General features: G+C 40.5%; 1 protein-coding gene across 2 annotated transcripts in view; it reads right to left on the bottom strand.

Moving 5' to 3' along the window:
* Adk (adenosine kinase) overlaps positions 1 to 27472 on the bottom strand; it is a 398197-nt gene that overhangs the window by 46342 nt on the left and 324383 nt on the right. For both annotated transcript variants that reach the window (XM_021182427.2, XM_021182428.2), the window contains exon 9: positions 26558 to 26672. In XM_021182427.2, coding sequence (XP_021038086.1) covers positions 26558 to 26672 — 115 coding nt within the window. The remainder of the gene's footprint in view (positions 1 to 26557; positions 26673 to 27472) is intronic.

The raw sequence follows: 27472 nt of genomic DNA, 5'->3' as shown, positions 1-27472 counted from the left end.
CCATGGCCTCTGCATCAGCTCCTGCTTTCTGACCTGCTCGAGTTCCAGTCCTGACTTCCTTTGGTGATGAACAGCAGTATGGAAGTGTAAGCCGAATAAACCCTTTCCTCCCCATCTTGCTTCTTGGTCATGATGTTTGTGCAGGAATAGAAACCCTGACTAAGACAGGCCCTCAAGTCCACTTGTGCTGCTAAGGTTATGGAGGTTTAACACTGCACCCACCTTTTTATATAGGTGCTGAGCATCTAACTTGGATATTCATACTTTCATGGAAAATGCTTTACTGAGTCATCTTCTGACCCGTGGTTTAGAGTTTTGCTAATCTCTTTAATGTCTGGTTTAAGAGAAGACATTAAGATAGATTCTCTTACCTTTACTATACAATTTGGTACCATATCATGTACTCTCTGGAAAACACTACTGCAATTGAGAGTTACAAAAGGCTATTTATTTATAAATACTTTTTTTTTCCAAGAAAGGGTTCATCTGCATAGCAAAAGGCAATCTATTTATTTATCTATTTATTTATAATTATCCGCCTCCCCCCCCCCAAGAAAGGGTTTCTCTGTATAGCCCTGGCTGTTCTGGAACTCACTCTGTACACCAGGCTGGTAGGCTGGTTTCAAAGATCCCCTTGTCTTTGCCTTCTGATCCTGGGACTAAAGGTGTGTGCCATTACATCCAGCTCTAATATTTTTTAAATTATTGTGAAATACACCCACAAACACATCCTTGTTCATTTACATTTTTTAAAAGATAAGGTCTAATATGTCCCAGGCTGGCCTACAACTTGCTTTGAGTGTCAGGTATGCGTGGTCTCTCTGGGATAACAGACATGCAACACTATGATAGACTTGCTTTTGTTCATTAGAGATGGGGTTTTGTTATGCAATCTAGGCTTGTCTCAGACTGGTAACCCTTCTGTCTCAGGTTCTCAGGAGCATGTACGGGGCTATAGTTTTGACTTCACAGAAGAGACTCTTTGAGAGGTGTGGAGCCTATTCTCATATGCTAGGATATTGATCCTGCTTATCTAGACAAGCTGTGATTCCTGGGTAACGGTTAGATCTGATGTGCTTATACCTGCTGCGGTGGACTAGGCCAGGAGGAAACTCATGCTCCAATGACTTAGCGAAGGAAGAGCCCAAAGAGTGCCGAGATGAAAACAACCCAGATATGAAGAACATGTGCATGTGTGTGCACAAGTGCATGTGCGTGATATAAATGGATGCATGGGTGTGCGCGTGTGTTCAAACCAGAGTGATTTTGGGTATCTTCCTTGGCAGCCCCCATTCTATTTATTGAGGCAGGGTCTCTTTCTAAACACAGAGTGCTCCAATTTCAGTTAGCCTATATAGCCAGCTTGTTTTAGAGACCCCCCCCCCCCGTCTCCTGAGTGTCGGGATCACAGGCCTCGTGTGCCAGGTTTTTATGCTGATTCTGGGTATGTGAACTCCAGTTCCAAGTTACCCAAGTTGGACTGAACTTGTGAGCCTTCTGTCTCATCTCAAAATGGTGGTATGCGTTTATGTTACAAGCTCAGTTTTTTTTTAATTGTTTCCCCTCCCCTTCCATATTCCTGACTCTCTCTCACAAGACATCTATAATAAAGAGATTCCCAGCCACAAAACAAAAGCAAAATAGTCCTAATTCCTCAACAGAGTCAGATGAAAACTGCTGTTTTAGTTAGGGATTTACTGCTGTGAACAGAAACCTTGACCAAGGCAACTCTTTTTTTTTTTTTTTATTAAATCTTTTATTGGGAAAGGATCTTTACCTATCCTAAATCAGATAGGGGACTAATATCCAATATATATAAAGAACTCAAGAAGGTGGACTCCAGAAAATCAAATAACCCATTAAAAAATGGGGCTCAGAACTGAACAAAGACTTCTCACCTGAGGAATACCGAATGGCAGGGAAGCACCTGAAAAAATGTTCAACATCCTTAATCATCAGGGAAATGCAAATCAAAACAACCCTGAGATTCCACCTCACACCAGTTAGAATGGCTAAGATCAAAAATTCAGGTGACAGCAGATGCTGGCGAGGATGTGGAGAAAGAGGAACACTCCTCCATTGTTGGTGGGATTGCAAGCTTGTACAACCACTCTGGAAATCAGTCTGGCGGTTCCTNAGAAAATTGGACATAGTACTACCGGAGGATCCAGCAATACCTCTCCTGGGCATATATCCAGAAGATGTCCCAACCGGTAAGAAGGACACATCTCCACTATGTTCATAGCAGCCCTATTTATAATAGCCAGAAGCTGGAAAGGCAACTCTTATAAGGACAACATTTAATTGAGGCTGGCATACAGGTTCAGAGGTTCAGTCCATTATCATCAAGGCAGGACCATAGCAGCATCAAGGCAGATGTGGGGCTGGAGGAGCTGAGAGTTCCACCTTTTGTTCTGAAGGCAGCTAGGAAGAGGGTCTTAAAGCCCACAACGACAAAATTCCTCCAAAAAGGCCACACCTCATAACAGTGCCACTCCCTGAGCCAAGCATATACAAAACATCACAACTAGACTAGATACAACTCCAAGAGAAGACACTGGAGGAGAATGAAGCTGAGTCTGTAAGGATTCACACAATGGTGAAACCGAGATTTTATTACTGAACCACGGTAATAGATTCTACTAGATGGAGCTCAACATTTTTAACTTTGAGACTTGGTCATGGTCATGTTTAAATTGGGGGGGGGGTACGGTTTGTCCAGTAATATAATGCAGAACCTTAAAAAAAGATTCTCTCAATCTTCTTGTCTCTGCCTGCCAAGGGCTAGGATTACAGGCATGAACGTTCCTTACTCTAGGCAGAAAACAGAGTTATCACTGGCTTAACTGCTGTGAGAATAATCGGCCTGGGTTAATTATTCCAATCATTAACTGCCTTTTCACTTTGTTGGAAACAGAAGTAAAGTTGTTGATACAAGGGGACTTGTCAAAGCAGACCAGAACCTCCCGACAGGCAGAGAAACTACCCAGCCCTGGAAAGAGAAGACACACTCATCTTCACATGAAAAGCTGGATAGGTGGAGACCTGAGAATTCTTGTGCTAAGCTTGGCAGTTGTCCTTTTCAAAGACCCCCAACCATCAAAAAAGGACAAAGGTTCAGAGCCCACACTATCCTATGAAAAGCACAATTTAACCAGAGAGATAATTAACATAACCTTGAAGTTCTCCCTAGAGGCAGAGAAAATCTGAAGACTTAACAGAACCTAGTGTTGAAGAGAACCAGGCATTATGCCTCACTGATATGCTTGGCATTCTAGAGACCTTAAGATTTATACCCTGTACTCAAATACTTTTAATACGATGGTCTCATTAAACTAATGCTTACAACAGGGGGTTGGTAAGTTATAGTCTGTGGGCCAAACATGACTAGCTGCCAATTTTGTGAAGTTTTACTGGAATACAGCCACATCTATTTGTTTACACATTGTTAAATATGGTTATTTCTACACCACAGAGGCATAGATAAACCTTTGTGATAGAGATCATGAGTCCTACAAAACAGAAAATATTTACTACTTGGCCTTTTATAGAGTTTGCCTTCTTAACACAGACATAATATCTAGTAGACTCGAAAGATACGTTAGAGGCTTTCCTGGCAGTTTGTTCATTTTATAGTTGAGTAAAACGAGCCTCAGAAAATTGAAAAAGCAATACATGGAGTGCAGAGAGGACGAGAGCAAGCCTGCGAGCGCATGGGACTCCCTCTGCTGCTTCTGAGCACACGCATCACAGACAAGGAACACTCTGCCGAAAGCAAGAGTCCTGCCGAGTCTCTCAAAAGTCACATATGGTCTTGGCACAGAAATTGTTTTTTCAACACCTGGGTAACCAGGCTGTGGCAGTCCCAGGAGGGCAGCCGTGCCCTCAGCATCAGCTCTAGCCAACCCCTGAGGAGTTAGATCTGAGAAAGAGCCACTTTCAAGGCCCTGCCTCATTAGTCCCTGCTGCCACCAATCTAGCTCAGAGAAAATTGATCCTTCCCCCATGCCTGCTGCACCAAGGCCAGCCTTGGGTAAAAAGGTTTTGTTCATAGAGGATTTGTTAATTGAGTCATCACTGTATAATGAAACCCCAGAGCTTTAGCCAGTACCAGTTTATGTGACTTTGGGGTAGCTAAATTTGTACATTTGCATTAAAATAAGGTTCTTTTTAGAAGCAATGGGCAAGTGTTTTGAGACAAAGAAAATAAGAAATGGAAAATACATCATATTTATCATCTCACCCCCACACAACCATTCTTGTTACTCTGATTGTAATGGCAGGCAGTTTTGATTTGTTTATGCTTACTGAAAAGTCCTCAGATCCTAAGTGAAGCAGTTTCACAAAGCAATGAAGCCACTATGTTGGTTTAGCTTGTCATTTAAAACACTACATAAAGAAGTATCAAGTTGCTGCATCAACCTCTAGCCCCTACAATGGAACCCAAGGCCCTCACCCTACTAGCAGAAGTTCTACTAATGAGATCCATCTCTAGGTGCTGTAGCACTCGGACTGCAATGATGGTATCAGACACACAGACACACAGACACACACACACACACATTTACTTAGAGTCATTTTGCCCATGACACAAAAATGACACAAATGCCTCCATGTGTAGATGTTCTTCCACTGTTTAATTGTGCTAGACATAAACATCTTTTAACTATGTGAGACTCTAGCAATGCTATAGGAACAACTGACTGACTGGTTGCACTTGGAGCATCAAATTGTGATTCATTTAAGAAAGTCTTAGCTCACACATTCCAGTTTCTGTTTCCTCAGGCCCTCCTACATTTTCTAATATATTTATGTTCAGCCTATAGGATAAATCTTCAATAACAAGAGTTCATGTTGGTCTCAATCACAACCAGAACGACACTGCCAGAAAGTCATTAATAGTCTCTGATGGGAAAGCTCATTAATAAAAGTAAAAATGTGCAAAGGCTGAGAATGTTTTATTAAAGGTATCTATTATGATACTGGGCACCTGAGACATTGATCTTTCTGTATCTCTCAGAAACAAAAACATCTAATTATTGTTATTGATACATTACAAAGCCTGCCTAACATCCAGTTTAATATCCAGCCCCAAAACATCTAATTATTGTTATTGATACATTACAAAGCCTGCCTAACATCCAGGTTCATATCCAGCCTGCAGTAATCAACAAGAAAAATAATCACGCCGAATTAGCACAAACTTTGAAACAAACATACCTCTTATCTTAACAAAGGATGCTTCAATGCTCTAGTTAAAAATTATGGCACCCAATTCCTCATAACTCAGGCTGCCTGGATTGCCTCAAGTTGTAAACATATATTTAAAGATAGGCCCACCCGTACCCCTCCTATGTTTGAGAAAAAAAATGCTGATATGCTGCCTACTGTGGCCACAAATTCCCAGGCTCAAGTGGTTTTCTTTCCTCAGCCTCCTGAATAGCTGGGTCTGTAGGTGTGTGTTACCAGACTTGACTGCCGACTCTTTCTTTTTTGTGGATAATGGTAGAAGATACAAAATACATCTGACTGTTTTAAGATACAATTTATTTCTTCTATTAATATTTACACCAAGGCATGACTGCTTTATACAAAGCTGTACATAGCTACCATGTGCAGTCTGGCAAATTTGAACATGTATATATTCATGAAGCCATCACTTCTAGACACTTCCATGGGTTTATTTTTGAGTCAAGGTCTCATGTAGCACATACTGGCCTTAAACGCAGTATGTACCCCAGGATAACCTTGACCTCATGATCCTGCAGTCCCTGCCTCACAAGTGGGATTACTATACACGTACTTCTTCTAAGTTAATGTTCTGTACTAAGCAGGGTCTTCTCCAGGATACCCATAGACAGACTTGCAGCATCTACACTTGTCTTGGTTCTGTAGTCACTCATTCTCCAATGGTGTGGGCAGAACTGCTGGCGGCAGGGGCTATGTCCCCAGAAGTGGACTTTACCTTGACAGGCTACTTTGTAGGGTACCCTCTGAGCTATAGAATCACTGGGTGGGCAGGCGGAAAACAGTAAGTTGTTTTTTTTTTTTTTTAAGATTTATTTATTTACTTTATGTATGTGAGTACACTGTAACTGTACAGATGGTTGTGAGTCTTCATGTAGTTGTTGGGAATTGAATTTTTAGGACCTCTGCTTGCTCCGGCCAACCCTGCTCACTCTAGTTGATCCCGCTTGCTTCGGTCAACTTCGCTTGCTCAGTCCCTGCTCAATCCGGCCCAAAGATTTATTTATTATTATACATAAGTACACTGTAGCTGTCTTTAAACGTATCAGAAGAGGGGGTCAGATCTCATTAGGGGTGGTTGTGAGCTACCATGTGGTTGCTGGGATTTGAACTCAGGAACCCTTGGAAGAGTAGTCAGTGCCCTTACCTGCTAAGCCATCTCTCCAGCCCCAACAGTAGCTTTTTTTCCCCCCTGTGGAAATTAGGTATTTTCTTCATTTACATTTCAAGTCCCCCATAGCCTCCCCCCCCCCTTCTTGGACCTGGCGTTCCCCTGTACTGAGGCCAACAGTAGCTTTTAAGTGTTTTGGTTACTGCCAGTCTTCTGGGGAGGCTGAGAGGCCTGTCTTATATGAATGCAGAATTACAGACGTCACGCTCTTCTCAAAAACTGGTCACTCTTTAAACAGCAGCATTTTAAAACAAACGAAAGAAGAATTCATTCAATTATTTAGATCCAGGCCTTTGGGACATTTACCACAATTTAGTTTCCTTTTGTAATGCTATGAGTGTTTGAAGGCCTTTCTTTTCTTCTGAGATAGAAAAGAACACTCAGGTGATTGTCTTCTTTTAAGACTTGTATTTATGGCTCAGTGGTTAAGAGCACTGACTCCTCTTCTGGAAGTCCTGAGTTCAAATCCCAGCAGCCACATGGTGGCTCACAACCATCCGTAATGAGATCTGATGCCCTCTTCTGGAGTGTCTGAAGACAGCTACAGTGTACTTAGATATAATAATAAATAAATCTTTGGGCAGGAACAATATAGCTTCACCCCATACCTGCTTATGCTTCCTACCTCTGTTTTCTGAGAGTAGATAAAATGTTATCAGCCAGCTTCCTGGCCCTGCTGCTAGGCCGTGTCACCCAGTCCCTGACTTGTTGGACTCTATCCCTTAGAACCATAAGCCAAAATAAATTAAAAAAAAAAAAAAAGACATATTTACTACCATTACGTGTGTGCACAACGTATTAGAGAGCAATGTGTATGTATGTGTGTGTGTGCGCATGCATGTGTATGTGTATATGCCTCTATGGAGTTGGTTCTCTATCTTTATCTGGGTCCCAGGTATTAAATCAGGCCACCAGGCTTCCACAACAAGGGCCTTTACCAACTGAATCATCTCACCGTCCAACTTCCTTTTTTGTTTTATCGAGCGAGACAGGGTTTCTCTGTATAGCTCTGGCCTCTCTGGAACTCTTTCTGTAGATCAGGCTGGCCTCAAACTCAGAGATGCACTTGCCTCTGTCTCCTGAGTGCTAGGATTAAAGGCATGCAGTATCTGTTCTTATAAGTTTAATGGCTGATATGTCCTCTATCTGATTTCCATTTCTAACAGTTTACAATTTTGAAAATCTGGTGCCAATGGTCAAAGATCAATTCTAGGTTGTTGGCTGGTTTTAAGAACATATGGTAAGCACCTCCCACTCACCATTCCATTCTTTTATTCTGTTTTGCTTTGTCTTTTCCGGACAGGGTTTCTCTGTGTAACCCTGGCTGTCCTGGAACTCACTCTGTAGACCAGGCTGGCCTCGAACTCAGAAATCCACCTGTCTCTGCCTCCAAGTGCTGGGATTAAAGGCGTGCGCCACCACTGCCCGGCTAGGATTCCATTATTGAATTACACTGAGAGCCACTGTTCAGAACTTATCTCCTAGGTATTTAATGTCACTAATTCCTGACCCTACATTAAGTCTTATACAAAGCATTTCTTCAGATCCTTCATCCTGTTAGCTGCTCTCTCTTTGGGGGTACTTAACCATAAAATATTCACCTGTAACAAACTCTTTCCTTTCACTTCTATCTATTTCACGCATTCTAAGTTTCCACCTAAGTGCCCACTGTGTACATAACAGCTTACCCAGCTCCTGGAACACAGTAGGCCCTCAGTCACTATAGAGGAAACAAATATGTCTCACCACTATTTTCCCCATTAGCTTAGCACTGTTCAAACGCTCATTCCTATTACTGCATGTCTATATTTCTATTTCCAAATCAGAGAGAGAGTGAAAGAGAGAGAGAGAGAGAGACAGAGACAGAGACAGAGACAGGGAGGAGAGAGAGAGACACATATTCACATCCTTGGGTTGCTCCAGTCTGATCTAACACTAGCATGGACGCACTTTTCCCAACGTTCCATTCTGAACATCTTCAGCTCTGGACCCTTTCCACGTCTTTTCATCTAAGATCTAGCTCTTTAGCTAAGTGCTTAAATCTCACTGTAACATTACTTTCTTGCGTTACCCTCCATTAATTTTCCCTTTAAGACCCCGTAGTAGGACTGGAGAGAGGGCCCAGCAGTTAAGACCTGCTCTTCCACAGGGCCTGAGTTCAATTCCCAGCAACCACATGGTGGCTCATAGCCATCTGTAATGGGAATCCAACACCCTCTTCTGGGGTGTCTAAGGACAGCGACAGTGTACTCATATACATAAAATAAATAAATCTAAAAAAAAAAAAAGAACCCTGTAGTAGTCATATAGAAGTACTTCTGTTTTCAGAGTTCATAATTCTAGATTATTGAGATGTAGTAGTGCAGGCAGCTACAAAACTGCAGCTAGCTGTCGAGCAGTGGGGTGCAGCCACGCCAGTGTGCATTGACTATGGATGGCTCTATAGTACTGTAGCATCATTGAGTGGTTACAAATGTAAAATAAGTACGTGTGGACCTTTAAGAAAGAAGAGTTCCTATTTATTGATGAGGCACACTGAGTGTTTCCACGAGGAAGACTGATTGCTGTTTTTCAAATAAGTAACTAAATACCTAGACACTAACTCCAAACGACCCCAGCAAGGACAACAGAGTCTAGTAGTTCTCCCAGCCTCATCTGGGCAGCTAGAAATCTACTGAGACACATGTAATTGAGAGGTCACCCCGGGATTCAGGCAGCGTCTGTGTTCTGACTTTCGTTTTCTACTTTATACAGACAAATTCTTCTAGCTCTTTTAGCCAGATTAGAGTGAGCTGGAGAGATGTAAGTGCAGATCCAAGGGATCTGCCACTCTTTCGGGGACCTGTAGGCATCTGCATACATAGGGCATTTATACACACACAAATAAAAGTAATAAAGACATCCAGGTAGGGGTTTAATCCACGACTTTAATCCTAGCCATCCAGAAGAAAAGGGAGGCAGATCTCAGAGGTCAAGGCCAGCTTGATCTACAGAGTGAGTTTCAGGACAGCCAGATATACAGAGAAACTTAGTCTTTAAACACCTCTTAAATAATAATAATAATAATTACAATATTATTATTATTATTAAAAAAAGAGTACATTTTATATCAAATTTTGGCAAGCCACTTGGTACCCAACTCGTGTGTGCCCCAAAGAAAGAAGACATGAGAAAGGGCATTTTCTCCTACAATTGTAGACTCTGCTTCAGTCGCTGCTTGATTTTGACTGTTCTCCACTGTCTCCAGGAGGCCAGTTAGATATTTTATTTCCAGTTAAACTGCTATCTGAGGAATGATTGATTTGGTAGGAGTTATTTCTATCCTGTCAACGTTGGAAGTTGTTATTCTTCTGGGCCTGATTTTGCTTAACATCAGGTTTTGCTATATTGTTTCATATTATTGGACAGTAATTCATTTATTCTCCACTAACTATGCATCCCACTCTACAAGCAAGCAAGCAAACAAACAAATAATTTATTCATCCTACTATTTATGGACATTTGGTTTGTTTCTGATTATTTTCGTTATTACAAATAATGTCATTCAATTTTCTACAGCAAAAATTAGAAAAACAGGTGGGCAAGGTGGGATGCATGCCCATCCCAGCAGTCAGAAGGCAGAGGCAAGCAGATCTCGATGAGTTTAGCTGGGCTGATCTACAAAGTGAGACCCTAGTTCAAAACAAAAACAAAAACAAAAATTAGACATACAAAGGTATACATGAAACAAACCATTATATGTGAGTAAAATAATTTGAGTAAAAAACGTATGAGACAATCTCCATAATGAACTCAGCAGTAAGGCATGTGTAGGATGGAAGCTGACTTCAGTGAAGCACTGGCTGACTGGGACAGGAACTGAATAGATGCGAACAGGAACATAAGAGAGAATTTCATGTATGTGAATATGTGACGCTACAAAACCCAATTTACTAAAACTTATAAAACCTTATCAATATAATAGATACATTTTTCCATGATAAAGAAAATATTTTTTATGAGTAAACTAATTCCTACCTTATGGCTACATCAACAAATTCTCTAGGGATGAATATTTAGACTAAAACAAATACAAATTCCCCATGAAGCAATATGTTGTTATTTCTAGAACAACGAACGAAGTGAAAAGTACAAAAAGAGAAAGACTATCAAGAGTTTGCAAATTTTCAAAGAAAAAAATCAGAAAATAGTTATGTATGTGATTATTTGAACATGAGGAAATATAGGGATAACATCCCATCCACTGGTAACACTAGCTTATTGTGGCATTGCGTTAGATATTGTGCCCTCCAAATTTATGTCCACCTGATGTCTCAGAATGAAAGAGTACTTGGAAGTAAGGTTTTTTTTTATGACCAGTCATATTGGGTTAGTCATATTGGGTTAGACTAGCCAACTACTGGAGTTGTCTCAGTAAGAAAGGTCATGTGGCCACAGGAAAACAAGAGACAAGGACTGGGGTGACATAGAACACAGGTGGTAGTGTTGCAGCCATAAACTAGGGCGTGAAGACATGACTTCCAGGAGCCTCAGACGGCTGGGAGGGCAGGGAGAGATTCCCTATGCTATTTGGAGAGATGTGGCCTAGATGGTTTAGTTTGCATTTGTGGCCTTAGAACTGGGATAGAGTAAATTCTGTGACGTTACAGAGTCCATGTTTATCTACTATGGGAAAGTAACAGACTGAGGAATGGAATATTATATAACAATGTAAAGAAATGAAATAGCCAAATGTCCTGTAACAGGGATAAACCTTATAAACAATATGGTAGATAACAGAAGCAGACCACATTTACTGTAAAGCTGCTTTAGGGAAGGGAATTTCTAGAATAAGCAAATGTATAGAAACAGAAAATAGATTAGTGGTTGCTCAACAAGGGTAGACTTGGGAGGGGGTTCTTTTGGAGATGATAAACATGTTCTAAAATTAATTGTGATGACTAGCTATTCTGTGAATGTGTTAAAAATCCACAGGTTCGTGTAATTTAATTTTAATTTATTTTTGTTTTTTTGAAGACAGGGTCAGGTTATATAGGCCTAAGCTAGCCTTGAACACATTAGCAGGCTTCTGCCCATTTCCCAAGTCTAGGATTACAGATGTGCAAACATGTCTAGATTTAAATTGTATAACTTCAATGGTAAGTTCTACAGAATACGAATTATATATCATATATAGTATGAAAGTGCAAAAAAGTAAAAACAAATAGAAGAAAGGAAACACAGGAACTAGAGATAAGTTATGTACAAAAGGTTGTTTTTCTTGTAGATGATTATTTTGTTTATTTTTGTGGATACTGTATTGACAAGTGGAAGAAAAGGAAAATGGGAGGTGAAACCCAACACGACTCTCTGTCTCTCTCTACCCTTTCTCTCCCCCACTTTGTTCCCTGCTCCGCCCTACCCACCCTAATCTTTGTGAATGGTTCCCGAGAGGTTGGAGGTTTAACTAGAGGGCATGCTTACTATGTGTAAAAGAAGTTGGGTTCAATCCAAACACCAAACTCAAACCAAACAGCCAAAATCATAGGAGAAAGCTCTTCCCCATCGGAGAGCACACTCAAGGCTTTGTGCTAGGAAGGTACTCCGTCTATCACGCCCATTTGTCTTTCTGATTACTAGTGTGACATGACTCACAGTTGCATTATTTTTACAGCTCAGTTTTGGGTAAAATGCACATGATATTTTAAAAATTCCATTGTATATTTTATTAGTCATATATAAATAAATGCTCTTTGGGAAAAAGGCATATAGTTTTGCATGTATATTATTTCTTCTCTTCTATTTAACTGAACCACTACGCCTTCTTTTTGTATCTCTAATCTATCTTAACTTTTAATTTTTTTAACCTCTAAACCAAGAAGTAACACTCAAAACCACAATTAGTACAATTTACCTAAAGAAAAAAACCCACTGCCCCTACAGGAAACAGGTATTTCTATTTTCCTATTACCTAAACACAGAGTACAATATGAGGAAAAGTTGCAATGTTTGAATCTGAATTGAGATTTCTTTTTTTTTTTTAATTAAAAAAACAACAACACTGTATTGAAAGTAGATTTTTTAAGTGCATTTTATATTTTGCGTTCCTTTGGCTTTGTGTGTTGATGGGTGTGAGTGGATTGAACAGTGGATCTTCCATAAGGAAGAGGTGCAGAGTCAAAGGTCTTTGAAGATGCTCAAGGATTGTTCTGCTGTATAAGTGCTGCTCACACTCATCCCCCTGCGTCTGAAAAGCAGTTCTCTAGGTGCTCTGGCTAGGCACTGTGTGGCACAGTGAGCCGTGCCCTGACACCAGCTCCCGTAGCTGATCAACATCTTCACACTTGGTTTATTTTAACTTCAGGACATTTGTTGAACCCAAAATGCATTATTTTAGCACTTATGTCATGATTTTTCATAAAGTTTCCCCCTTATTGTCAATTCATTTTTTTAATACAAAAATGCTTATTGTTTCTTTTCATTTCTTTGATTTAAGTTTTGTTGCATTATGATGAGAAAAGATACATAATTTCAATTTATCTGAATTTGTTAACATTTAAAAACATTTTTTTTTTTTTTNTAAAACACATTTTCTTTTTTTGGGTGGGGGGGAGTTCGAGACAGGGTTTCTCTGTGTAGCCCTGGCTGTCCTGGAACTCACTTTGTAGACTAGGCTGGCCTCGAACTCAGAAATCCGCCTGCCTCTGCCTCCCAAGTGCTGGGATTAAAGGCGTGTGCCACCACGCCTGGCTTAAAACACATTTTCATCCCTAGATAGTTTTTTTTTTTTTTTTTTTTTTTTTTTAGTTTTTTTTTTTTTTTTGGAAACAGGGTTTCTCTGTAGACCAGGCTGGCCTTGAACTCAGAAATCTGCCTGCCTCTGCCTCCCAAGTGCTGGGATTAAAGGCGTGTGCCACCACGCCTGGCTTAAAAACATATTTTTAGTAAATAGACTTACATCACATTCTTCTTTCCCTTTTGTTCCCCAGCTTCTCCGGGAGAGATCCCCCCCCTTAAAAAACTTGCAATGCCTTTCATTTTTTATCATATTCTTTAAAATTTATAAAATATTGTAACAACAAAAATGAGTATTATAAAAGTTGTTTGATATAAAACAACAATCAATTGAACAGTCTTATGTAGATGTTTGTCTACAGCAATACTGAAAATACATGTTTTTCTCAATATAAATTTTAAATAACTTCAAATATATTAACTGTGATATTTTAAAATAATATATCACTATTAGGTTTTTTAATGAACACAAATAGATAAAAGTCTTTTTGTTTGTTTGTTTTGTTTTTAGTAGAGCTTAAAATCTTGGCTCTTATACAAACACAAAAAAAGAACAGTTTTTGGACAATGGAGTTCATCGTAATAAGGCTGTACTTGAATGTCCCTCACATCACCAAAGGATTTTACCTCCATAGTAGATAAGCTAAGTTTGACAGTTTTTCTGCATCAAGGAATGAATTGTAGGCACGATTTTTGGATACAGATTTCCTGCTATGGTCAAAGCTATTTGACTTGAGTGATTGTCGTCATTCTCAGCCTGCAGGGAACAGGTTACATTCGTTTAAGAAATGGTGTGTGTATTAAGATGGTCTATCCATGAAGTCATTCATCAACTGTTTCAGTGAGCAATGGTTCTGCTTAGAGGGTGGCACAGACATTAGGTGAGGGTAAGATTTTGGTTCATTGGCTGTGATGATTTTGAAAAGCATTCATCTCAGAATAAGAGTAACTTATAAAGTCTTCTTCTTCAAAATTGATTTAATAATTATAAATATCAAGCAAAACCTTCAGTCTCATTCTTTCCTGCTCTCTTATAAGCCACCTCTCAAATTAATTGTCTATGTTTCCTTTGGCTGTATAAATAATTTTGAAATATGTAAGCTCTTCTGAAAACCATAGTATAGTGTAAAAACATCAAATAAACACTCCTACTAATAAGAGAGGCTGAGATAGGAGAAGCATGATTTCAAGACCATTATGTGGCACACAGCAAGATCCTGTCATGTACAAACAAGCAGAAAGTGTATATGGGTTGTACAATATTGGACCTATTTCTCCCATTACCAAATTAGAGAGACCATGGGATGACAGTCGACAAATTTCTAATTCCTCATATTTTTGAATTTCAATTGATTAGGATATGTTGGTAATATTAATTTTCATATTAAGAGATATTAAGAAAAAGTGATTGTTACTTCCTGTTAATTTTCTTGTTAGAGGTGAAATTATGTTTGTGTGGGTTTGTTGAAAGATTACTTGCTTGCTTCTTCTATGGTGTAGTTTCACTCCTTGTGTTGGTGTTTTCCATCTATTATCCTTTATAGTGCTGGATTTGTGGAAAGATATTGTGTAAATTTGGTTTTGTCATGGAATAGCTTGTTTTCTCCATCTATGGTGATTGAGAGTCTTGCTGGGTATAGTATTGGTGGCTGGCATTGGTGTTCTCTTAGGGTCTGTATGACATCTGCCCAGGATCTTCTAGCTTTCATAGTCTCTGGTGAGAAGTCTGGTGTAATTCGGATAGGCCTATCTTTATATGTTACTTGACCTTTTTCCCTTACTGCTTTTAAAATTCTTTCTTTGTTTAGTGCATTTGGTATTTTGATTATTATGTGATAGGAGGAATTTCTTTTCTGGTCGAATCTATTTAGAGTTCTGTAGGCTTCTTGTATGTTCACGGGCATCTCTTTCTTTAGGTTAGGGAAGTTTTCTTCTATAATTTTGTTGAAGATGTTTATTGGTCCTTTAAGTTGAGAATTTTCACTCTCTTCTATACTTATTATCCTTAGGTTTGGTCTTCTCATTGTGTCCTGGATTTCCTAGATGATTTGGGTTAGGAGCTTTTTGCTTTCTGCATTTTCTTTGACTGTTGTGTCAATGTTTTCCTGAGATTCTCTCTTCTATCTCTTGTAGTCTATTGGTGATGCTTGCTCTATGACTGCTGATCTCCTTCCTAGGTTTTCAAAATCCAGGGTTGTCTCCCTTTGTGATTCTTTATTGTTTCTAGTTCCACTTTTAGATCCTAGATGGTTTTGCTCCTTTCCTTCGATTATTTGATTGTTTTCCTGTAACTCTTAAAGAGGAAACAACAAAAATCTCTTAAAGGGCTTCTAGCTGCTAACCTGTGTTCTCCTGTATTTCTTTAAGGGAGTTATTTATGTCCTCCTTAATGTCCTCTATCATCATCATCATCATCATCATGAGAAGTGATTATATATCTGAATCTTGCCTTTCCAGTGTGTTGGGGTATCCAGGACTTGTTATGGTGGAAGAACTGGGTTCTGATGATGTCCAATAACCTTGGTTTATGTTGCTTATGTTCTTACACTTGCCTCCTGCCATCTGGTTATCTCTAGTGCTACCTGCCCTAGTTATGTCGGAATGGAGCCTGTTCTTCCTGTGATCCTGGTTGTGCCAGAATTCCTCCAAGTCAAGATGTCTCTGTGATCCTGTGATTTTGGGATCCTGGAATCCTGAGATCCTGGGTGTGTCTGAGCTCCTGGGAGTCAAGCTGCCTTTGGGACCTTGAGATCCTGGTGTGACCAAGCTCCTGGGATCCTGTGATCCTTTGATCCTGGGCACCTTGGAGCACCTGGGAGTGGTGCTGCCTTTGGGTGTTGTGGGGCTGGCTGCAAAGTTTGCACCCAAGGTCTGCTCAGGGCGCTGGCCCAAACAGACCGGAAGGAACCGTGCTATTGGTCTCTTGAGATTTCTTAATACATAGTACTACACATAAACGGCAGACAGAACCCAGACCAATTGTCATGATTGTCAATAATGACAAATGTGATCATGCTTTATAGATAAATTAACAAGTAGCAAGCTGAATTGGACTCTTATTGCCACCTGTCAAAGAAATCTAATGATTCCTTGATTATGATCTGCTTCATATGCTCAAATACCACCAAAGAGACAGCTAAAGGCTGACTCTAGCCAACTGTACTTAACAGTATGAGTTAGGGCTGGAGAGGTGACCAGCTGCTATTAAGAGCCCTGCTGGCTCTTCTGGAGGAGCCAGGTTGGGTTCACAGGACCCACATGGAGCCGTACAGTATCTGCACTCCGGTCCCAGGGACCTGATTTTATCTTTTGGCCTCTGCAGGCATTACAAGCACCTGTTGCACAGACATTATAAGCACATTCAAACAGACACTTATGCACACAAAATAAAAGTAAGTATGAGCTCAAAATGAAATGAAATTAAAACACATGATATTCTCCTTTTCTCCCAACAGATCTTTGTATTTAAAAAAAAATCTAACAAGATTAATTTGAATATATAAATGTTATGATAGAAACCAAGAAACACCAGTCTATTTCCAAACCTGTCCTGACTTCTCCATGATCCGAGCTCCAAAAGTTCCTAGAGCTAAGGCTGAAGATCGTTAATATTTACGGATTTGTTATGAAGGCTTAAGGTTTAAATGCTTAGCAGACCCCAGACTGGCTATCTGCAAACACAGTGTTGATGTGATCATAACAAATAGCGAAGCTGATCCTTCACAGCAACCTTGCAATGATCTCTAATTTATGATAGATATAAAATGGCAAATCCAACCTCATAGCACAGAAAGTCAAGGTCATGGTTTGTCTCAGAAGTTCCTGGGCACCGAGATACAACAGCTGCTCAGGCAGATAAAGGAACCCTGGGAAGGTTCCACAGACCTTCCAGGGCTTTTGTTCTCCGGGTCTCCAGCCACTGTTCCTCCTGCAACCTTCTAAGCACTACAGGTTTAAACCATAGGCAGAGGAAATAACATGGTGAAATAATTCCTTCATGAAAACACGAGTCACAGAGGGCAAGTGTGTCATACAGAATGCAATGGAGAGGATTGGCCCTGGGAAGTGGGACTCTTTCTCTGATGTTGATTCCAGCTATGTAGATCAGGGGTGGGAGGCCCAGGGTGAGGTGGGACATTTACTCCAGGTAACACTGAGTAAGAAGAGTCAGGGTAACAGAGACTACTTCTGAGGATAGAAACAGGAAGTCCATGGGTGATCAAGCTGGTGACAGGAGAGTTAAAAGCAGGGAGAAAAGAAAGCCAACGAAGAGGGAAACAGCCTCCATCTGCAACCCTGGCAGAGTGGGTGACCAGAGTGGCAATCATATTCCTCCTCCCCCATAGTTGACTGACACATAGGGCCTGAAAACTGTCAGCAGCAGGCAGAGTGCCCATTACCCTTTGTTCCCCTTCCAGGCCTTTTGCTATCTCAATTCTTTATGTACTGAGAACTATCTATCCCTCGCCCAGGAACTCTGGTGCCCCTGAATGTTCAAGGCAGGGTGGGGTGGGGGTGGTTTACTCTGGAAAGAAGAGTAACCTGCCTGATCTACAGAATATAACGTTTGTGGGCTAGCAGTCTCCAGGTACACAAAGAAAGAAGGGAAGTTTGTAAAGTGAACAGAGTTTAATACTGACATCATTTCTACCTGTGGCTGGACCAGTCCTCAGCCAGCATAGGACAGTAGCAGAAACCATTGCAACACAAAGGAGCTACAATACAATCCAGCAAACCAGCCCCACCCAGGACTGATTCCAATACTGGGAGACTCAGAGAAAAGCCTCTTTAATGCTTTGTCTTCTTAAAAACGAAACAAAACACAAAGCCCATCAGTAGATTTTTTTGGATCAACTCAGGTTGTTGAGTGTGATGGTAAGGGCTCTTATCCAGTGACTGCCTCATGCTCCTTCTTTGTCTTGTTTTACAAAACAAACTCTCTTTATTCCTTCTTTTCATTTAAAAAATATTGTTGGATGTCTTTGCTTTTAAAACTTTTATGCTTTTCATTTCTATTCCCATTTACCTAATGTTATTCACACATCATAAAATCTATTTCACAACTGGACTTGTTCTATCTTTCCCCTTGCTCACATTCTCTTCCCTTTATTTAACCATGCTTCACTTTCCTTGCCCACTCCTTCATTTTTTAACACTGGTGTGAGAGAGCAAGGCACCACGACATCTCGAAAAGCTCCCAACACTTAAGACAAGATACGGAAAGATGGAGTGGTTGACATGCAACCATCCAAAAAGAAATAAAACCCAACAAAATACTCTGGGGCACGGTTAAGAGAAAGAGATCAAAGCTATGATTGTGGTCTAGAAGAGTGCCCAAGTCAGCTCTAAGTGTCAACCTGACACAGCCTAGGGCTATCTGAGAAGGAGTCTCAATTGGGGCGTTACCCAAAACGAACTGGCTTATGGGCATGTCTGTGGGGAATTTTCTAAATTGTTAATTGATGTCATAAGGACCAACCCACCTGGGCAGATGGTCCTGGGCTGTCTTAGCAAGTTAGCTAAGTATGAGCCTCATGGCAAGCCAACGAGCAACTACTTCTGGTTCTTGTCCTGCCGTCCTTCAGTGACAGACTGTGACCTGTAGGTGGACATAGACTCTTTCCTCCCCTAAGCTGGTTTTGGTTGTTTTATTACAAAACAAAACAAATCAAGTATTAGTTATGATCAGAGAAAAATAAGATACAGAATAAAGGCACAGAAAACTATTCAATGAAATACAGAAAAATTCCTAAGTTGGGAAGGGGGAACAGGGCCAACATATCCAAGTAGACTTAAGGAAGCATTAATGACTATACTTTTAGTACTTTGTTGTGGGTGAAGAAAGAGGATTGCAAGTTTGAGGCCAGCCTGGGCTACATAATAAAATCTTGTCACACATAAATGATATCAAATGAAGGTACAAAAAAGAATTATAAGTTGAAAAGACCCCCCAATATGGAAGAGAGATTTCAAAAGAAATATCCTACAAGTTACTTAGGTGCAAACACACACACTTACTCTATACCAGGAAAATTCCAGCCAAATTATATTGAGATACCATTATGCCCTCACCAGAATGGCTACGATTAAAAAGATACACAGTAACAAATGCTAGCTGAGCACTGGAATCATTAGAGTGCCATGTACTGGTTAGTGTGGAGACTGGTACAATCCTTTGGAAATTTGGGACTGAATGATAAAAATCTTTACTATCTGTAGAATTTGACATTGCAAAGGATAAATTTTATTCATTGAAAAAAAATTCCGTATCCAGGGATCCTTCCCATAAGCAGCTTCTAAACGCTGACACCATTGCATACACTAGCAAGATTTTGCTGAAAGGACCCAAATATAGCTGTCTCTTGTGAGACTATGCCGGGGCCTAGCAAACACAGGAGTGGATGTTCACAGTCAGCTATTGGATGTATCACAGGGCCCCCAATGGAGAAGCTAGAGAAAGTACCCAAGGAGCTAAAGGGATCTGCAACCCTATGGGTGGAACAACATGATGTACTAACCAGTACCCCGGAGCTCTTGTCTCTAGCTGCATATGTATCGAAAGATGGCCTAGTCGGCCATCACTGGAAAGAGAGGCCCATTGGACTTGCAAACTTTATATGCCCCAATATAGGGGAATGCCAGGGCCAAAAGAATGGGAATGGGTGGGTAGGGAAGTGGGGGGCGCTATGGGGGGCTTTTGGGATAGCATTGGAAATGTAATTGAGGAAAATATGTAATAAAAATATTAAAAATTAAAAAAAAANNAAAAAAANTTAACCAGGATACAAACGGAAACCAAGATAGAATATACATACCAGCCAAAGACAATACCTGTATCACAAATAAATATTGTAACCCTGTGCATGTGGATGGAAGAAAGCAACAGCTCAAGTGACTCCAGATGACAGACGCTTACTGTAAGTACAACAGGCGCTCACAAGGGCATGGGTAAACAACCCAAAACGACTTTATGACAGGACAAGCAGCAATGCATTTTAGAACCCAAGGCGGGAGGGAAAATTATAAACAAGGAAAGGGCACAGGCTGGCGCGAGCATCACATGTATGCACAGCTTATTATAATGCATATAACGCATCTTGCCACGCTCTGCTCCAAAGGCCTAGGAGCGATGAGGAGCTCAAGGAGTCCAGATTCATGTTTCTGAATACTGTGCTCCGAGGAAGGGAAACTGAGTTCCTTGGAAAAGATCCAGGAAGCAACAGAGAAAATACATCACATTCCTGGGGTCGTCTTTGTTGATAAAAAGATAGGAAGTGTGCAAGTAAGGATAGAATACAACATACAAACATTCTGCATACTAGTGAGTCCATTCCAAACCAGGACTAATAGCTACCAGGAGAAGGTGAAGAAACGGTTTCTAGGAGTGGGGCAGACTTGGTGGGGAGCATGAGAGGGGCTTCTGAAGGGCTGTGGTACTGTGTCTCTCTCCTCTTCCCCATCCCGCCCTCCTTTGGAGAGGGTCCTGCTAAGTGATCTTATCATCCAACTAACTCCGACCCTCCTGTTACAGTCATGGGTTTGTGGTTCTTTCTGTGGTTGCAGTCACATGATGTGAGTTAATAATTAAAACGTTGCACCAAGTCTGCGTATTAGAGCTCAGTACACTTTTTTTTGGCATTTTAAAGGAAAGTATACATAAGTTTGACTGTTTAAGTTTTTAGTATATATTGCATTAATATGTAAGCTTTAATATGTGTAGTCTGTATTGCATTAATCTGCCTTAACAGATCCTTGTAGGAACCAACACTACCTTCTCAGGATGGGCTCTTTTTCATTGCAGCAGGATCCTGTTTGAGAGAAACATGGCAGCTGGGGGAAGTTGTATTTTTTTCAGGACTGAGAACAACACACATAATTTTGTCAGGATATTCTAAATTATCCCACATGATATTCTAAATTACTTTTGTTTTATTTTGCTTTTTTAAAGACAGGGTCTCTCTTTGTAGCCCAGGCTGACCCTGAGACACCCTGTAGCCCAGGCTGGTCTGAATGAGAATTCTTGCCTCAGCATCCTGAATACTAGCACTATAGGCATGAGCTACCATGCCTAGTTCCAACAATATTTTGACTTCTTGGTTAATAACAAAGCTCTGCAGGAACAACTCACTTGTTCACAAGGTAAGGACTATTTATTAAAATCTCACCAGACGAAGGGAGAGGGTCTGGCAAGGTGGCTTAGAGGGTAAAGGCATTACCACACCTGCTGACCTGAGTTCAATCCCTGGGACCTAAATGATGGGAGGAAAGAGCCAACTCCTGTAAGCTGTCTCCCTGTTTCTATACTTATGCCATGGTGGGTGGGCATTACTATACCCCTACCTTACCCCAGACACCAGTTTTTACCAGTGGGTCTGGAGAGATAGTCAGAGGTTTAAGAACACTGGTCACTTTCCCAGAGTACCTGGGTTTGATTCACAGCATCTCTGGCGACTCACAACTGACTGTAACTCCAGTTTTAAGGGATCTAATGCCCTCTTGTGGACTCCTTGGGCACCAGGCACCCATGCGGTGCATAGACATACATGTAGGCAAAATCTCCCACACCACATACAGACATTCTAAATGGATGTCATTTAAATTGTTCGTACTATCACCAACCTATGTCAACAAGATCAACCTTTAAAACTGGTTGCTGCAAAGATGACATTTTCTTTTCTAACAGTATTTATTCTAAGTGTATATGCATGCATGTCTCAGTGTGGGCATGAGCACGTGAGTGCACGTGCCTGGGCAGGCCAGAGGTGCTGGATCCCTTGGAGCTCAAGTGACAGACAGCTCTTAGCTGTCTGACCTGGGCACAGGGAATTGAACTTGAGTCTCCTACAAGAGCAGTATGGACTCTTAACCATTGAACCAGTTTTCCAGCTAGACTTTTCGAGGTGATTTATATGAAATCTTGGTAGCAGGAGTAGCTGGAATGGTCGCTGGCATTATTCTCTTAACCACTCCAGGGAAGACTTTTTATAGAACTTTTCTATGTGTGTGAGTGGAGTGCACACAAATGCAGAGGCAGGAGAAGGAGTTAAGTATCTTCCTCTAACCCCCTCCATCTGTTCCTTCAAAGCTGAGTCTCTCCCTAAGCCTGCGGCTTGTGTTTTCTTGACTAGGGTGGAAGGCAGCAAGCCCCAGTCATCCTTCTGTTTCCAACTGCTTTGGAACTGGGCTACTGGTGAACAGGGGGAGTATCCTTCTTAGATGAGTGTTGGGATCCAAACTCAGACCTAATGGCTGGACAGCAGGTGCTTGTAACTGCTGAACCATCTTTCTAACCCCTAGAATCTGCATTTTGTATCGTGTGCTTTCTGAGTTTTACACAAACTCTCTCTCTCTCTCTCTCTTTTTTTTTTTTTTTGGTTTTTTGAGACAGGGTTTCTCTGTATAGCCCTGGCTGTCCTGGAACTCACTTTGTAGACCAGGCTGGCCTCGAACTCAGAAATCCGCCTGCCTCTGCCTCCCGAGTGCTGGGATTAAAGGCATGCGCCACCACGCCCGGCTTCAAACTCTCTCTCTTTTTTTTATTATCCAGTGCTAGAGAGCACTTCGTGTGTCTGGAGAGCATGAGAGCTAAGATGAAGTTGATTTAAGGACTTGGGAAAATGAGAGGTTACTTTAGTACCTCCATTTACCAATAATAAAAGAACTTAGGGCATTGTTAGATGTATTTCAAAGGCAGAAACAATTTAATCTGTAGTTCTCCATAAGAGCCAATGAATTCTTGCTAGTCTTTCTTATCTTCATACATTTTTACAATTAGTTTACATATATGGGTGTTTTGATTATATATGTCTGTGCACCACAAGTGTACCTGATACCCAGGAGACCAGTAGAGGGCATAAGGATCCCTTAAAACTGGAGCTAGAGATACCTCGTGGATGCTGGGAACTGAGCCTGAGTCCTCTGGTGAGCAGCTAGTGTTCTTAAGGGCTGAGCCATCTCTCCAGTCCCCTTGATACTTTAAGTTTTCTTTAAAATCATTTTTATTTATGTATCTGTGTGAATGTGTGTCACATGCAGGTAGGTACTCACAGAGGGCCAGAAGAGGGCATTGGGGTCCTTGGAGCTGGAGTTACAGGTCCAACATGGATGCTAGGAGTTGAACTAGGGCCTTCTGGAAGAGCAGCATATACTCTTAAGCACTGAGCCATTTCTCCAGCCCCTAGTGCTTGGTATTTTTGGATGGAGTAAAGAAAAAGCGGCATCTATCAAGGTCCGACTTACTGAAGACGGTGTTTGGTTATTTATTCTGCTTCCACCGTTCCACAGAATCATAAAACGTGGCCCTTGAGTCAAACTACTTAACTGTATGATTCTCAAGGTGAGAGATGAGAACAGATAGAATAGCTCTATTACCTGAGGGGAAACTTCCTCGAAATACACAGCTTTCCTCCAGACCCTTCCACTGGCATCCTCACACCCTTCCCCGAGGATGCCCATCCTAACGGGGCTCAGAGTGGGATTGTTACAGCGGGGAAGATATTTAAAAAGGAAGGTTTACATTTACTCCAAATTCACTGGATGATTTATTTGCATATGATAGCATCGGCCTTTCGGTTACGAGCCTCTGTGAGAAAAAGTGGTTTATAAAGATCATATCTCAAAAGGAGATGGTTTCTAGAAAAAAAAATGGCAAGGGAATTGATTTTTGTTAACATTATTGCTAAATGCCTTAACAGTGTGATCATTTGAAAATACTCCACAGTGTGAGGTTTAAGGCACAATGAGTCCTAATTAGTGCTTTAATAAGTGTGTTAGCACTGCCTTGTACCATTCTAGAATGTCACTTATGGTAAATTAAGGGACACTTTCCCTCCCTATCTTCCATTAGTATTTTAATGCTAGGAGGTGGGAAAAGGCTGATCCATATTCAGTAGGAAAGGAAGGAAAACAATAACAAATTGGCATCTCTTCTGTGAATTGCCCCACAGGCCAAGCATCTTTATGTCCTTAATCATTATTAAATGACTTAACATGACACCCAGAGCCTGGCGAATGATTGCATCCTGACATGAGAACGAATTACAAATGAAATGAAAGATCAAGCTGTATTAGAGGACTGCCTCTGGGAAATGAAAATCTTTAATTCTCTTTTATTATTGACATTTATTTGGCTGCCATGAATAACAACACAGCAAAGAGACTCAGCTACGCGTGTATACTGAATAGCTTATCCCAGGGCTCAGAACTGCATTAACATTTATCATGTTTGCTTTTGTAGCTGACACCAGTGAACAGATTCTCTATCCATCTTGTATTTATCATGCGTTGCAATATACCACATCCTCTAAGTTCATTTTCATATGTAGGAATGGCAAGATTAGCTATGTCTTGCATCAAATAAATTTCCAACTAGAAGCATTCATAGGAGTGGCTTAATAGAGTTAATAAAGCATAAAGTAAGTTCACACAAAAAAAATCAGTTATGAGATAGGGAGGCCAAATTTCATTCTGGAGAAAATTACGCAAATTGAGAGTGAGGCTTGCATGCGACATGATCTTGGATATAGAAAGACTTAAAAAGTATGTCTCCACAAAGACCATCCCAGTAGCATCTTATGGACCTGGAGGTCGGGTTACATCTCCTATAAGAAGCCTACCTGGTTCCAGTCAGAACTGGTCTACATACTAGCAGAAGAGTGACCTTGTGTGTGTGATGTAGAAATACCCTCTCATGGGTGATTTCTTTCTTAAAACTTCACCACATGCCTTTGCCTGCCACCTCAGTGAAGGGCTGCCCAGCACCTGGAGCTTGCTTACACGCATCTCTTAAACTGCACTGCCCCTTATTTTAAGCCCCTTCAAGAATTCAAGGCTTAGCAAGGATATTTATCTTTTTGGGAAAGTCACTTAACATAGCTAGAATGTGTTTGAAATTTTGCTTTAGTTTTTCAATAGCTCTCAGCACTAAAAATTCAAATATATACCTAAGCAGGTATAATGGCACCATGATTCCCCTTGTCATGGTGCCATTATAATGCCGAACTTTGACAATCAACACCTGACCAGTCTTAGTTCATGGGATTTCACTGAACTGCCATCCACTGACTGCTTTTTAAGGAAATCTTGATTTTGTCTTTTGGTAATTCTGTAAACAAGGAGGATGAGTAAATTACTTCTCATGTGTCTCTCCGTGCTCCATTTTGTTAAACAGTTACTTCAGTGGGCACTTCCTATCCCAGCCAGCACATGGAAAGCTAAAGCAAGAGAACTGCTCCAAGTTTGAGGCCAGGCTGGGTACACAGAGATTACAAGGGTATCCTGTGCTACAGAATGAGAACCCAGACCAAAATTTAAGAAAAAAATATTTAGATTATATTTAACATTTTATGTAAATTAATTTTATTTTGCAGATCTTTAAAGATTATGCTACATTCAATGTACATTCAGCTGAGTACTGAACAAATAAATTAGCTTAATTATATTACCATTTATAAAAGTCATTAACTAACTGATTGGATTTAAGATGAACCATTCAGAAAGAATTAACACTTAAATTTAGCTTGAATAGTAGTTAAAATATATTATAAAGTAGCCTCAGATTGAAAATATTAATTAACTAATAATATGTTTGATTGCTAGATGAAATTTCTATTGAATTTCTATGAATGGTATAAAAACATACATGAGATTTGTCTTCTTGAAAGAAAATCCGAGGTTGTAATTAGCAACCCAGCTCTTTGGGGATCTGAGGCAGGGGGATTACAAACTCAAGGTCAGTCAAGGTCAGTCTGGGTTACACAAGGAATTCAAGGTCAGTATGGGGTAATCACTGAGACATTCTCTTAAAATATATTGTTAGATAAAATAAAGTATGAGAAATAGGCCAAGGATAGAGCTCACCAACACACAGCACTTGTTTAGCATGCAAAAGGCCCTAAATAAGAGTTCTAGTATCCGGTTGGGCATGAGTCAGAGGCAGGTGAGTTCCAGGATAGCCAGGAATACACAGACTGTCAAAAATAAAATTCCTAGTATTGCAAAAACAAATCAAAAGTGACAGAAAAAATTCGGAAGAAACACTTTTGGATTTGACTTGTTCATAATCGAATAAATGTATTTTATTCTGATGCAAGGGTTTTATATGTAAAAAGTATTGTTTTGAAAAGAAAGAGATTTCTGGACTGAGACCCCCTCCCCCCAATTTAAAAAGTAAACAAGCTTCATCAATTGGCTTTTCATAAATTATAACCTTGAAAGGAAAATCACGTCCCCAGGGTGCAGGGGAGGAGGATGGAAGTCACACTGTCGAAGGCACATGACTGGGGATGGCTCGCTGTAGAAGGAAAATACAACTTTGTTGCGATTAATCTCTTTAACCCTGGATTTATCACAGAGTCCTCACAGTACCTGCAGCCACTATGGTGTCATCTCTCCCTTGTGTGAAGATCACGGTCCTCTGCCTCTTCGAGTTCACCTTTGGAAGAGCCTGCGCCTTTTTGGCTATTTCTTTAATGTCTTTCGTCTATTAATAAGAGGGGAAAAAGTCATGATCAGTAGGGCAAGGGAAAATTTTATTAGTATGCTAACAATTCTGCTGCTGCTGGGACCTCAGTATTTACTAGGGCACATTTGAAAAGAGCTTTTTAACAATACAAAGATAAAGAGAACGGCTTTATTTATTTATCCCCAAGAGCTTCTTGGATCAGTCTGCCCAAAGCTTCACGTTTGTGACAGGGTCTTTTTTCATCTCCTCCTTCAATACCTGCCGTTCACTGTATTTCAAAGCAAACCTCAGGTACTTATAATTTAATCTATAAATGTGTTAACATGTTATCTCTGAAAGGTAATGACTAAAATAGCATATAATTGGGATATACTTTTAAACATTTTTTTCTGACTTATGAAAGGACCTAGGCTCAGTTCCCAGTACAAAAACAAACCCAAAATACCTTAAATCTCCTGAAGCTTAGCAGAGTTTTTGGGTGAAGACCTTGTCTGTTGGTAGAATAACTGCCTGGCCAGTACCAAGCCCAAGCACTAGCCCCCACCACCAGAAAAGATCCTTACCATCAGCAAATAAATATCAAGCCAAGTTTTAAATTAGAATAGTGTTTTAAAGAAGAATTCCTCATCTGTTGTTGAGATGGAGTCTCCTTGTGTAGTCTATGCTGGCCTGAAGTTTGTGATTCTCCTGTATCTACCTCCACAGGAATTACAACTGTGTGCCCGACCAATATCCCTTATGAATATTGATGCAAAAATCCTCAATAAAGTTCTTGCTAACCGAACCCAAGAACACATCAAAACAATCATCCATCCTGA

The sequence above is a fragment of the Mus caroli genome, chromosome 14 (assembly GCF_900094665.2).
Source record: "Mus caroli chromosome 14, CAROLI_EIJ_v1.1, whole genome shotgun sequence".
In the NCBI taxonomy this organism is placed as follows: domain Eukaryota; kingdom Metazoa; phylum Chordata; class Mammalia; order Rodentia; family Muridae; genus Mus; species Mus caroli.
This window is presented reverse-complemented; position numbering and strand designations above follow the sequence as displayed.